General features: G+C 33.5%; 1 protein-coding gene and 1 long non-coding RNA gene across 2 annotated transcripts in view; both read right to left on the bottom strand.

Annotated features, from left to right (window-relative positions):
- Positions 1-1,984: 1,984 nt before the first annotated feature.
- Positions 1,985-8,126, bottom strand: LOC148299735 (uncharacterized). Its single transcript, XM_088275758.1, has 3 exons — positions 8,119-8,126; positions 7,669-8,005; positions 1,985-2,991 (listed from the first exon to the last, which is right to left on the bottom strand). The coding sequence occupies exons 1-3, from the start codon at positions 8,124-8,126 to the stop codon at positions 2,608-2,610; spliced, it is 729 nt and encodes a 242-aa protein (XP_088131884.1). The 3' UTR covers positions 1,985-2,607.
- Positions 8,127-8,177: 51 nt separating this feature from the next.
- LOC148299733 (uncharacterized) overlaps positions 8,178-15,729 on the bottom strand; it is an 81,370-nt gene continuing 73,818 nt past the window's right edge. The window contains exon 3 of the long non-coding RNA XR_015839037.1: positions 8,178-8,496. This is a non-coding gene — a long non-coding RNA (uncharacterized LOC148299733). The remainder of the gene's footprint in view (positions 8,497-15,729) is intronic.

Below are 15,729 nucleotides of genomic sequence, written 5' to 3'. Positions count from 1 at the left end.
ATATATGAAGGCGAATGTAGTTGGAAATAATGATGGTATGTAGTGCCCTGTGCACCAATGGGTGCGGATAAAAAATTAAAGAGGGAAAGGTGATTTAATTTTTGGCCTTTTTGTTAAAGATGTGATAAATTATGTTTTCTTTATAGGTCTTAATAGTTATAAGACATAGGAACACAGATAATATTGTACTCTAATTTGTTGCATAGTTTCAAGAGTAACCTGCTCCGCGCGTATTCACTGTATTGTAGTATTTAACGTTAGAAAAAGGTCCCTATTTTAGAGTGAAATTGAAAGATTTTAAACGATTTTTTTATGAAAGTACGCATATTAAAATGTATTATCATTGATAACATGACCCTAGGATTGAATTTCAGTTTGAAATACCCCACAATGAATGATTCCGAAACAACCCTAAATGACCTTTCACTTCTACTGGACGCTATTCTTGTATTGATTTAAGCACCGCTTAACCCTACAGTAGCTGTTCATTTATGAATACCGATGCCAAAAAATGTTCAGAATATAACCCAGAGTTGAGAGAGAACCATAAATCATACAAAATGTCATTGAAACAAGGCGAATTTGCCCCCTTTTTGCTGTATAATTTCAGTGCAAAAAATGACAGTGATAATTTTATTAGATTTATATTATCCACTGACACTTCGTGATGGAATTGCATTTTTAATTTATTATTAGATTAAAACCAATATTTTTAGCTTTTCCACTTTTTTATTTGACCAGCGACCGGGTTTCGTCGTTACCGACATGATGATGTCGGTAACGACGAAACCCGGTCGCTGGTCAAATAAAAAAGTGGAAAAGCTAAAAATATTGGTTTTAATCTAATGATAATTTTATGTTACTTTTACTAAGAAACTTATACCTGGAGCATTTGGATCGAACATCTATCATACAACGTTTTGCCACACATTATTCCGAGAGACCTTTATATAATTCTTGTTATTTTTTTGAAGAAAACCATTCAATTTTAACCTTTCCAGGAGTACAATAATTGATGTCCGATTTTCTTTGGTTTTTTTCACATTAAATACGTATTTTTTAAAAATAAATATTCTAAAGCAAACAAAAAAAATTCTTTGTATTATGAAGATAAAAATTATTTATTAATTTATTTTTTCTAAACATATTACATACATAAGTCATATATATAATATTCCCTATGAGTAATTTTTATTTCTCATTTTGGGATATGGTATTAAGGTTAACAAGACTGGAACACGAATTGCTCACTCCTTTCAAGAACGTCATAAATCAAAAATCTTCAATTTTCAGTTGTGTATGTTTTCGGAATGCCCAAAAAATCCCTATATCCCAGCAAAAGAGCCATATTTTTAACTTAATATTTACCCGCTGCAGGGCAGAAAATGTTGATTTTGCATTTTGAAGAAAAGGTATTGTTTAATTATTTTTTTAAATATACTAAATATTTTTCAAATGGAGAAAAAACCTTCAGGTTTTACCTCAAAAGATATGTTACACAGTAAAAAGATCAATAAGTGGTTTGATATTTATTTTTAATACATTGTGTTATATTTTTTAACTTTAAAAACGATCTCCTGAAAAATCTAGTTTTTTGATTTATGACGTTCTTGAAAGGAGTGAGCGAAATAATAAAGTTACAAAAAAGTTTTTTTTTAAATCACCAAAACTAATACATGACTGAATATAAAAACAATAAACAGGTATAATAAATAGGCATAAGAAGCATATTTAAAATAAACAAATGAATTATGTAAAATAATTTAAATAAAAAATAAACCTCACCATCTCTGGGCTTTATTTTATGGCAAAGTTAAATACAAATATCCACAGATGTCATTACTACACAAATTACATCGTACCAACTGACAGGTAGACTTGGACGTTCATTAACGTCGATACTCCTTCGAAGAAAATTTGCACCGACGTTCATTTACGTCCATACTCCCGGAAAGGTTTTAAGAGATCATTCGCTTCTGAAATATTCATATTTTTACTTAAACCCTATTAGTCAGATATTGACAAAAAACTTACGTTTATTTAGAATTTTCAATTAAAATATAACAACATTTTGAGTGTGTCTAAATACTTGTTCGAATAGATTTCTCAATCCAACATAGATGGCTGTTGTGAACTCATATGCACTGTGTCATGAGATATCTAGGAGTTTCAAAAAATTTAGTAGTGTGGTTGAAAAATGGTGAATGTTACACGTGTGTAAAGTGATCACTTAACCGGTCCATGAAAGGTTTATTAAGCCCTATAAACACCCAGACTTCCATATTTTTCTTCATCTATGTTGAGATGTCGAGTTCGGATCTTCACTTTACTTGAGATTTCGATAGAATACAGTAAACAGAACAGATTTGCATTTCAAGGATTTTTTGTGCAATATTGGAAATGTAACTTTTTGGTGAAGCCCTCTACAATTGGCGTTTCCACCGCGATGCCGATAGAGGGCGCCACGTCCGCGTCTTTCAAGATGGCCGCCGAGCTGTCACTTTGCCCGCCTTTTCTTTCAACGTCAAACAAACGATAATATATATAAACAATATGAAAGTCTGGGTATCTTTAGAGAAGTAAAATGCTCCATTTCATATATTTTTATCACTGGAGCGAACAGGCCATAGGCGTGTTTAACAAATGGTCCAAGATAACAGGCGTTCCCGCCGCGATGCTTATAGAGGGCGCCACGTCCGTTTCATCCAAGATGGCCGCCGAGCTGTCACTTTGCCCGCCTTTTCTGTCGACATTGCCACTTTGCGCGGCGTTTTCTCCGCAATCTTGGGATTTCTTCTCGTCCTCCGCGTCGCTGGGCATGTCGACGGACGTCTGCCTGGAGCTGGTCTCGTTCTCGTAGTAAAACACGTCGCACGACCGATTTGCCGACGAATATTGGTCGCACGACGTGTCCTCCGCGTCGCTGTCGAGCAGGCTTAGAGAGATGTCGCTCGTTTCGCTGTCGCTGTCGTCGCATTCGAAGTAATTGCACTGAAAATAAACAGAAACGAATGATTTATTAAAAGCAAAATCATTGTCAACTTTGTGGTATGGTATAACACAGTGTTCCTCAAACTTTTTCTGTTCAAGGTACACCTCCCAAATTAAGAAATTTCAGAGGTACACAAAAAAACAGTGTTAATTTAATATTGACTTATTTTCAAAATACAATGCGAAAACATGATATATTATAACAAGGTTGATTTCATGTCTTCACAAAACTAGACTTTTTTCCGCGGCACACCAACTAATAACCACGGTACACCAGTGTGCCGCGGCACACTCGCACAGGAACAATGGTATAACACACTCCCTATCATTCATCATTCACTTTATACAAAAATACCACTTATAAACACTAATTCGTGATTACCGGTTTCGGAATAATCATTCCATCATCAAATCAAATGTCAGTGGTATTACACAAAGTGAACGATGAATGATAAGCAAAGCGTTATTTATTCATTAATATATTTACTTCATCACATATATTTGAAAAATACATATTCACAACATTTTTAGTGTGTCCAAATACTTGTTCACAAATATTTTTTTTATAACACTTGTAAGCAGCTAGGTCAGTGGACGAAATAATCCCGGATAGTATATAACCACTCACCGAGATTTTCACGTCTACCGGTTTCGAGACGTACCCGTCTCTTCGTCAGGACAATCACTAACACAGCATGCAAACAATACTACCCTTCACCACCATAGCACCATTTACACACTCAAAACTACACAAAATGTCTAACACATGCGATTTTTGGTCTACCCGAAGACCAACATGCACTATAGTTTTGGTACGTCTCGAAACCGGTAGACGTAAAAATCTCGGTGAGTGGTTAAATACTAATTTTATTAACATTTTTGTAAAAAAAAAGTATTTAATTTTAATTTACATTTTCAGATTTTTTAGGGAAATTTATATTGAGACAATTCTCTCCTCTCAGCTCGAGTAAACGTATAGTAAGAGTATAGTTTTTAAACTTTATAAAATTAAACAACTTTGTTTTAACCACTTTTTTTATTATTTGTACACTTTAAACAACCGGTTTCGACAAGAACCTTGTCATTATCAGGGTTTATTTAATCCCAAAACATTAAAAATATTAAAATACTCATAGTTAATTACATTCCCTTACCAAAAACTTCCACACACTCCGTAATTATGGGTATTTCAATGTTTTTAATGTTTTAGAATTAAATAAACCCTGATGATGACAAGGTTCTTGTAGAAACCGGTAGGTTAAAGTGTACTAATAATAAAAAAAAGTGGTTAAAACAAAGTTGTTTAATTTTATAAAGTTTATAAAATGTGCCAACAAGTATATGCGAAAAACAGTCAAGAAATATAGTTTTTAAGACTAGGGGTGGGAGTTGAATGGAATAGTAAGAAAAGTATAATTGAAGGGAGTAGAAATAGGGTGAAATGAAGAAGTTAGTGAAAGAAGTCCTTTTAATGTAATCATAGAAAGATAGATGAGGACAGAACACGGAACATGCCCTTAAAACCGTCCGGTTTTAGGATCAGATAAGTTTCTCGAACTTTCAAATCAGATCCGATCTAATAACGAATGTAGAAGGATTTTTTATTTATTTATTTATGTATAATTAAAAAAATATAAACACAATATCAAACTATTTCTATACACTTAATACGATCACAACGAAGGTTTGATGGTCCCAAGAATTAACAAATAATATGGTGTTGTTTTTGCATTTTGAAGAAAGGGTATTATTTAATATATTTTTTTTAATAAACTCAATATTGTTCAAATGGAGAAAAAACCTTCAGGTTTTACCCGAAAAAATCTGTTGCACAATAAAAAGTTCAATAAGTGGCATGATATTTATTTTTAATACATTTCATTGTATTTTAAAACTTAAAAAAACGATCTCCTGAAAAATCAAGTTTTTTGATGAATAACGTTATTGAAAAGAGTGAGCGATATGTTACATATTACAATATATAGTTTTTTTTTATGAAATTTGCAGTAGAAAAAAACTTATCCGCCCCCAATGGTGACCCCCCTGAGCATTGAACTCGGGGTTTCTAGCGCGGTAACCAAATACTCTGACCACTACACGACAAACGCAGCTTATTTAAGTGTTCTTTAAAATATTAAAAGTCTCAAACGTGTTTCATCGCCAACAAGTTTGAGAAACAGTGATCTATTTCAATCTCTATCAGGGTTGCCACACTTTGAAATAAATTACCTATCACCTTGATAAATGCACCTGATCGATAACCCTGAAGAAACGTCTGAAACACTACATTACTCAATGTCAATACCATTCAAATAAGCGAGTGTTTCATAAAATGTTTCAAACTTGTTTTTCGGTGATATCCAAGCAACTGGAGAATTCTAATTTTTCAACCAATATCGTCAGATTTTCATTTCTAGTTTTTTACGGAAACAATTTAAAGTATGAAGCATATCATGTAACCGCTTCTTTACCAAGACTGATTAATATTAAAACACTATCAATTCAAAATATTTTTAAGGTTATGCAAAGCAGCTTAGGTAGATCTCAAGCAAAGAGCATACAAGATGTCTAAATAACAATAATCATTCTGAATTTGCCAATCACTTAATAGAAAATAATCACTCATTTGATAAAAATGAAGGTCTAAATATATTACACACGTGCAACAGAGGACTTAGATTAGATTACTTAGAAATATTTCAAATTGAAAAGGCAATTAATAATAATTTACAACTAATAAATACACAAGTAAATGATTTTTCTAAAAGTCCGTTATTAAATATGTTTCCAATCCCTCAGCATCCCTGATCCCTTTTGCCTGTGACTGCCAATCAACAAAAAAATTAAGCCACTAGAAATCTACCCAAGCTCCTTTGCAAAACCGTAAAAATATTTTGAATTTTGTTAAGTATATATATATATATACTTATATATATCGGTCAGCACGCTCGGCTACCGTTCTGGAGTTCCCGGGTTCGATTCCCAAGGGGGGGCAAATAAATATAAGTGATTTTTTCACTGTAATATTTATTCAATATTACCCTGGACTGGTACCTGATGCGGGGGGATGATCACCTTTCCTCATGTGTAAAACGATCAAGATAACACTGCATTTATATGAAGCAGTGCCCTATGCACCATTGGGGTACGGATAAGGATTAAAAAAAAATATATATATATATATATATATATATTATATATATATATATATATATATATATATATATATATATATATATATATATATATATATATATATATATATATATATATATATATATATTGTATATATATATATATATATATATATATATATATATTTATGTATACATTTTCTCAATTTTATCGATAATGATAATCTAAGCCTTGCATTCCTTCCTTTTATCACCATTGGAACATCTACCATACAGGGTTTTGCCTCATTGAGAGGTCGCATTTCGACTGCATTCAGTATTTCAGTATTCTTTTGCCAACTCTATGCTTTGCTTCCATACATTGAGAGTTGGTTCCCAACGTAACTAAATACAACATGCGTACATATCCGAAATTTCAACTACGAACATATAAAACTAAACAAGCCTCCAGCTTTAAAGTTCGATGTAATTTTATCGACTTTTGAGAGCTTTCAAACATAAAAGCTAAAGTCGAAATTACCTCTGTTTCTTGAAATGCTGAAATTATTTATTACCATATTAAATTAAATTCTTGCGCGAATTTTCCAAAACTAACGCCATCTTGTAAATGAAATTTTAATTATAGACGTCTCAACATAGATGATGAAGTATATGGAATAGTCTATAGACTGGTTAAGTGATCACTGCTTACGATTAACAATTACATTACTCAATTTTTTGGAACCTCTACATATATCAAAAATCACATGACGCTTTAGGTGTGAGGTTACTGGAGCCATCTATCGTCGGTTTCAGTAAGCTTTTGGTTTGAGAAAGTAGTTTAGTTTAAAAAAGGAGTTTGACTTCCAAAAAAATAGTACATAGTGTGGTTGTCATCATGATGGATGTTGCAAAGTGTGTAAAGCGATCACTCAACTAGAGTCAGCTCCCTAGGTGGAGAATATGGAGTCCACAAACTGTCTCCAGGCTTTTCTGTCGGCTGCCAGCTCCCTTGCATCCTCCAAAGTCAGATCCGCGTCCCGAAGTTCTGACGAGAACTGCCGACAAATTGTCAGCAGTGGTCGTCCTGGACGGCGTTTACCTGATGCCTTTTAAAAGAGGCAAGCTTGATTAAGGCTCTCAGGAGGCATGCGGAGTACATGGCCAAGCCAACTGAATCGCCTTTTCTTGAGGATAGTATGAAGGCTGTCTGGAGATCGGATTTATACTCGGTGAATACCGAATGCCGCCTATACAATGCCTGCATTGCTCCTGTTCTCTTATTCGGCTGTGAAACATGGCACCTTACAAGGGCCCAGAGCAGCCGTGTACTAAGCTTTGAGAATAGGTGTTTGCGGAGAATCTTAGGCGTGCGGTGGTTTGACTTTGTGAGGAATGAAGAGATGAGGCGTAGGACGCAGCAAATCTTGGTCACAACTGTCATCATGACAGGTGGTTTAGCCCTGTTAATATCTAGACTAACGAATTCTTTTTAAAAAAATCTGTATTGAGATGTCGAAAAAGCATTTGCAGACATTCAGGCTAAGATTTATTGTCAACTAACCTGGCATTCAAGACATCTGCAAGAGTCAGTCAGTTCGCAGGGATATCCAAGAGCTAGAGACGCCTCCCTGTAGAGCTCTTCACTGGACTTTCTCCTCCTCCATCTCGCGATGTCCACCATCTTCCCTGTGGTCCATCCTCCCAGAAACCCGCTCACAATCCTCCTCAGGATGTCGCACTTCTCGTCCGAAAACCCTCGTTCCTTCACTAGGTTCCTCTGTAAATTGTGACTCGGCTTTTCGTCGAACACCTCACAGTCACTTTTGTCTTCCTCCTCAAAAGATACCTTGTTCAGGTCCAAGTTTCTTCTACGTTTCAAGTCTGCAATGCTTTCTATGCTTGTGACATTTTCGCTTTTTGTCTTGTATATGTCTTGTAAGCTTATCAACAGTTCTTTTCTGTCAGTAGGTTGATTGGATATCACGTTTTCTTTCACGATCTCTTCTTCTACATCTTCATCTCTATCAAACCTTTCTGATTCTTCAACGTCTCTAGTTTTAACATCTGTATGTTTAGCTGTTCTAATAGCTTCTTCATTATACATAACGGTCAATTTCAAGTCTTTAAAATCACTTGAGCTATGTTTATTTGTTTTGTATATTTCTTGATTTTTGGCTTTGTATTCGATTGGTGGAGGATACCCACTCAAGTGACTACTTTTTAGATCTACAAGGGTTTCTGGGCGAAGGACAAAGTTATTGCTTTCAAAATTTGTGGATGTGCTTGAGCAAAATGGTTTCTGGCTGCTTGCTTTGCTCTTCGTTTCGGGAGTTTTGTTGACGACGGCTCTTCCGGCAGGAGAGCTGAATATATTTCCGACTCCAATATCCTGGAATAAAAAAAAAACAATTTTAAAAAGAAAACTCGAGATAACTTTGTTTGAAGTTTGATCATATATTGAAAGCTGTCCCAACGCCTTCCCAGATCTGATACAAAAGCATCAAGACTTCCTGACAGACCTTCTCTTTCAAAGCATTTTTTTTGTGTCCGCCTACGTGGTGTTATAGATATTATGTTTAGCTACCGTCCTGGAGGTCCCGGGTTCGATTCCCAGGCTGAGTGAACATAAATGTTAGTGATTTTACACCCTTATATTTATTCGATATTACCCTGGACTGTTACCCGAAGCGGAGAGCTTTTTTTTAGATGGAAATTGGACTTATTAATTACTTTGCTTATTATGTACAAGGTTTATAGATCATTTAGTGGATTTTTATTTCTTCTAACTAAATATATACAAATGTTTCAATTTGAATCTGTGTTGGGAACAGGAGGGATAATCTAGTGTGGGCCGATCATGAACATCTCAGCATTTGCTCATTGCAGAAGCGGAGGGCTGATCACCTTTCCTTCATGTGTTAACGATCGAGATAACACTGCGTTTATATGATGCAGTGCTCTATGTACCATTGGGTTGCGGATATATATAAATAAATATATATATATATATATATATATATATATATATATATATATATATATATATATATATATATATATATATATATATATATATATATTTATTTATTTATATATATATATATATATATATATATATATATATATATATATATATATATATATATATATATATATTAAAACCCTTATCCGAACCCAATAGTGCATAGGGCACTGCATCATATAAACGATTTGATCGTTTACACATGAAGGAAAGGTGATCAGCCCTCCGCTTCAGGTACCAGTCCAGGGTAATATTGAAATAATATTACAGTGAAAAAAATCACTTGTATTTATTTTACCCCCCCTAGCGTGCTGACCATTACGAGACACTGACAGAGATAGAAGACAGATATAAAATATTTTTAATTTGTCTTCTATTGAAGTGTTTTAACATATTTATCCACAAAGTTTTTTATCAAAATCTTTTTCGTATTTCCCTGAATTTCGGATTTTAGAGTTTGGCCAGTATTTGGGTTAAAATCCCTTAGTGACTTGCCCAAATTAGGATATGTTGGGTGTACCAAATCCGTCTTCCTTAGTGGAGAGCCTCTGACAAGGGATCATTGAAGGATAATCCTGTCCGGAGAGTGTTTTTAGGAAAGAGAGCTTCTCTTATCTTTGCGAATAATCTATGGGACTCAAGAGTATACGATCGATATATATATATACTACTACTGCTACTACTACTACCATCACGCCGTTTCCCCGCAGGGGTAGGCAGAGAGGATGGAACGCCACACTCTTCTGCCCTGACATACACTCCTCGCCTCCTTCACACCATACATCTAGTCATACATGCCCTCCGATTACGCAGACTTTTGACACCGCCAGATTTTAGGTTCTGATCTGATCGTGCCAAGTCTTTTTCGGTCGTCCACGTTCTGTTTTCCCTCTCGCATTCGCCACATATATTTTCTTAGTCATTCTCTCGCTATCCATTCGCTCCACATGTCCATACCACCGCAAAGAACTCTTCCTAATCTTTTCAATTATTCCTCGTTCAGCCTTACATTCCTTTCTTATATCGTCGTTTTTAAATCTGTCATACAATGATTTTCCACACATTCGTCTGAGGGAGCGCATTTCAACAGCGTTCACTCTGCTTTCATCCTTCCTTTGCCAGTTCCATGTTTCGCTTCCATACATTAGTGTCGGTACTAGCACGCCGTTGTGAACCGCTAGCTTGGCTTCCATGGACATATTCTTATTCCCAATCACTCTGTTAAAAGCACCATTTATTCTATTCCCTGCATTCACTCTTCTCTCAATATCCTTATCCACTTTTCCATCCCTTGTGAACATGCTTCCTAGATATAAAAATTCTTGCACCTGTTCTAGGGATTCATATATATATATATATATATATATATATATATATATATATATATATATATATATATATATATATATATATATATATATATATATATATATATATATATATATATATATATATATATATATATATATATATATATATATATATATATATATATATATATATATATATATATATATATATATATATATATATATATATATATATATATATATATATATATATATATATATATATATATATATATATATATATATATATATATATATATATATATATATATATATATATATATATATATATATTTATATATATATATATATATATATATATATATATATATTTATATATATATATATATATATATATATATATATATATATTTATATATATATATATATAAACGGTATTTTTGTCCGCACCGTATTGTAATGGTCACCACGCTCGTCTACCGTTCTGGAGGTCCCGGGTTCGGATAAGGGTTTGAATATGAAGAATACCTACGGAGATGTAATTAAATTAATTAATAATTTTGCCCGAGAACTTAATAAAAATTAATAAACCACCCAACCAAAACCAGTGTAAATATTTTCCCTAGCAACCTACAAAGTCATCCTTCCTCAGCGCCATCTATTATTAAATTTAATTAAATCGAGTCAATATTAATGTGACCACAGCGGACCACCCTTTTTGGGCATATTGACTTACTCCACTTGTGCCCACATCCGGAGGGAGAGTGCTTAAAAGTCGGCGCGGAGAGAGTCTGCGTGTGCGGGCGGCTCAAAGCACAAATCGCTCACTCCTTTCAACAAGGTCATATATCAAAAATCGTCAATTGTCAGTTGTGCATGTTTTCGGAATGCCCAGAAAATGTACTATATCCCAGCAAAAGCGGCATATTTTTAACTTAATATTTACCCGCTACAGGGCAGAAAGTGTTGTTTTTGCACTTTGAAGAAAGGGTATTGTTTAATTGTTTTTTTAAATATACTCAATATTTTTCAAGTGGAGAAAAAACATTCAGGTTTTACCTAAAAAGATCTGTTGCACAGTAAAAAGTTCAATAAGTGGCTTGATGTTTATTTATAATGCATTTAATTATATTTTTAAACTTTAAAAACGTTCTCCTGAAAAATCAAGTTTTTTGATATATGACGTTGTTGAAAGGAGTGAGCGAAATGTTTCATATTACAATAATTTTAACATTTTTTAATGAAATTCGCAGTATAAAAAAAACTTATCCGCCCCCAATGGTGCATAGGGTACAGCATCATATAAACGCAATGTTGTTCCTTCATGTGTTAACGATCAAGAGATCGTTAACACATGAAGGAAAGGTGATCAGCCCTCCGATGTATTGAGATAAATTGGACATGCGTTGAGATGGTTTGGACATGTGATGAGATGGCTTTGACATGTGTTGAGATAGTTTGGCATATGTTGAGGTGGTTTGGACAAGTGTTGAGCTGGCTTGGACATGTGTTGAAATGGCTTGGACATGTAGTGAGATGGTTATGTGTTGAGATAAATTGGACATGTGTTGAAATAAATTGGACATGTGTTAAGATGGTTTGGATATGTGTTCAAGATAATTTAAACATGTGTTGAGATAAATTGGACATGTGTTGAAATAAATTGGACATGTGTTGAAATAAATTGAACATGTGTTGAGATAAATTGGACATGCGTTGAGATGGTTTGGACTATCTATTACGTATGAGACGGAGAGAGTAGATACGATTCATCCTACTCTTTCATTCAACTGCCGGGTGGATTCGGAGAAGGAGAAGTGTTTCACCATTTCGTCTGATCCAGACTAATTCACCCTACCGCGTCCAAAAAAAACCACTTAAAAAATAAAACAAAAAGAGGGGAAAACCTTCTTTAGATTCATGAACGGAAAATTTTAATTCCCTTGCGGATTTTCCGTTTCGTATGGAAGGAACGTAGGCAGTGTAGCAGGATGACCTTTCGGAAAATATTGACCTAACCTAAATTATCGAAAACTTCATGGGAGAAGCGACCTAAATCAAAAATGACCATTAATTATTTTGATATTAAAAATATAAAAAATTAAGTTTTCTGAATATTTTACTGACTTTTATGTTAAAAAGATAGGGCAAAACATCGGTGTACCCATATATCAATATTTAAAACCCGAATGTGAATGAAGCACGGAGTTGGCAAAAGAAGGATGAAGGAAGACTGAATGCTGTAAAAATGAGTTATCATAGACGAAAATGCAAAACTATATGATAGATATTCGAATGATTCATTCAATTTTTTTATTTTTTTTAAATTTTCAACAATTAAATTCCTTAAATTTTTTATTTTATATATATTTTTTAATCTGTGGTATATGTTTTTCAGTCATGTCTTAAAATGAGTAATGGAAATTACTCATCGGGAAAATTATACTTGTGACTTATGTGTATAATATGTTTTTGAATTAAATAAATATGTGATAAATTATAAGGAAAGAATGCAAGGCTGAGATAAGCATCATTGGCAAAATTAAGAAAGGTGTGTTGAGATGGTTTGGACATGTGGATCGAATGAGTGAAGAAAGAATACAAATCGCTCACTCCTTTCAACAACGTCATGTATCAAAAAACTTGATTTTTCAGGAGATCGTTTTTATAGTTTAAAAATATAATGAAATGTATTAAAAATAAATATCAAGCCACTTATTGAACTTGTTACTGTGCAACAGATCTTTTTAGGTAAAACCTGAATGTTTTTTCTCCATTTGAAAAATATTTAGTATACTATTTCGAGAAATAAAAACTAGTTGGTTAATAAAAATGTGAGTGGATCAAAACACAAAGTATTTTTATTTCTCGAAATAATATATCAATATGATCCCCAAAGTTAATGCTTTCAATATTCAAAACAAAATATTTAGTATATTTAAAAAAATAATTAAACAATACTTTTTCCTCAAAATGCAAAAACAACACTTTCTGCCCTGTAGCAGGTAAATATTACATAAGTTAAAAATATGCCGCTTTTGCTGGGATATAGATAAACATTTTTTGGGCATTCTAAAAACATGCACAACTGAAAATCGACGATTTTGATATATGACGTTGTTGAAAGGAGTGAGCGATATTAGTAAAACAAATTTATGAGGCGAAAGTGGTTGAAAAATTTAGCATCTTCAAGTATTTTAAATACTTGAATGCGGTCAGGTCAGGAGTCGCCCAATGTCAGGTCGTATTCCGTGTAAAAGCCCACACTTTCATATTCTTTTTTATTTATTTGGGATGTCAATAATATAAACATTTTAGACTTATACCATTTTTCATTCCAACAGAACTTTGCAAGGCAAAATCCCTTTATAACTAAGGGTACCTTAAACTAACCTAACCTAACTAATTCACCAAAACAAGATGGAGTGTGTACAGAGTACATAAAAACGAGTGACCCAAGCACTAGTTACTAGTGTAAATAATTTTGTTGTTTTTTAAATTTAAATCTAACCAATTAGCCTCTTTCCACAGGGGTAGGCAGAGAGAATGGCGTCATATATCGCTCGCTCCTTTCAAGAACGTCATAAATAAAAAACATGATTTTTCAGGAGAACGTTTTTAAAGTTTAAAAATATAATACAATGTATTAAAAACAAATATCAAGCCACTTATTAAACTTTTTACTGTGCAACAGATCTTTTTAGGTAAAACCTGAAGGATTTTTCTCCATTTGAAAAATATTTAGCATATTTAAAAATATTATTAAACAATACCATTTCTTCAAAATGCAAAAACAACACTTTCTGCCCTGTAGCAGGTGAATATTAAGTTTAAAATATGCCTCTTTTGCTGGGATATAGTACATTTTCTTAGCATTCCGAAAACATGCACAACTGAAAATTGACGATATTTGATTTATGACGTTCTTGAAAGGAGTGAGCGATATCATGTATTTTGTATTCTAAAAGCAGTGTTAACTTTGTGGTATATTAATATAACACTCTCCTTATTTACAATGTTTTGAGTGTGTCCAAATACTTGCACACAAATCTGGATTATCTGTTAATATAATTAAAGGAGTCATTTTTTATATTTTTTCGACATCTCATCAAAGATGAAGAAGAATATGGAAGTCTGGGCATTTACGTGGCTGACGACCCGTTTTTCATGTATGTGATTATAATCCAGGATTCGGACCTCACATAATAATAAAATACTTTCTGCTCAATAAAAAGCTTCTTTTCATCTCACCAATAGATGTCTCCAGTGAAGTTCTAATTCAAGAACAATGTTTCAAAATTTGTTCATATATATGGAACTTCCAAGAATTTGAGTAGTGTGGTAGTCAATAATGGGTAGAATTGGAGAATGTTACACGTGTGTAAAGCGATCACTTAAACCAGCCTATGACAGTCGTCAGCCCCGTAAATGCCCAGACTTCCATATTCTTCTTCATCTTTAATGAGATGTCAAAAAATACTCTCCTTATCATTCATCGATCACTTTGTGTAATACCACTTTAATAAGCATTAATTTATGACCACCGGTTTCGGAATAATCATTCCATCGTCAGGTCATCAAAATGACATTATTACGGTCTGACATTTAAACAGATTACACTTTCCATTCCTCGCCATAACACATCATTCTTCAGTAATTCCTTCTCTGTCCAAGCGGCCAGACTATGGAGTGAATTACCTCTCCGCGTAAACAAATGCACCTTCTCTAATAACTTGTACGAAACGTCTGAGACATTACTATCAATCATTAGAACCCTAACTGTCCATCAAACCTCCTCCCTCTACCTCCTTCCCTAAACTCCCTTCTTCCTTTGCCTTCCCTATTATCATCAATTTGTAATTTATGTTTTTTTAAATGTTCAAGTACTATCTACCCTCTGATTGCAAACAGCTATATATGGTATCAAACGTTTTGACCAATATCGCTAGTCTGTTTTTGGTTGGTTTGAAGATATTGCTTTTGACCAATAAACCCGCAAATGTACTTTTTTATTTTCTGTACATGTAGTTTAAATAATGAAATAATTAAATAAAATCAAAGAATGCATATCAGGACAGGCTAGTGTGGCGTTCTATCCTCTTTGTCTACCCTTTCAAAGAAGCGTCGTGATGGTAGTAGCAGTAGCAGTATTATTATAGTGATAAATATTTATTTTGAATTTTTTCAGTGAAATCAGTAAATAAATACAAGGAAAGGCAATTTCACCAAAATTCCTACGAGTCTCTTGAAATCACGATCCAAACGGTAAAAAATAATATACACGTCCATA

This window comes from Brachycentrus maculatus, unplaced genomic scaffold (assembly GCF_059751285.1).
Source record: "Brachycentrus maculatus isolate JH-2025_06_01 unplaced genomic scaffold, ASM5975128v1 h1tg000984l, whole genome shotgun sequence".
NCBI lineage: Eukaryota > Metazoa > Arthropoda > Insecta > Trichoptera > Brachycentridae > Brachycentrus > Brachycentrus maculatus.
Note: the sequence above shows the minus strand (reverse complement) of the source record. Positions and strands in the feature narration are given on the sequence as shown.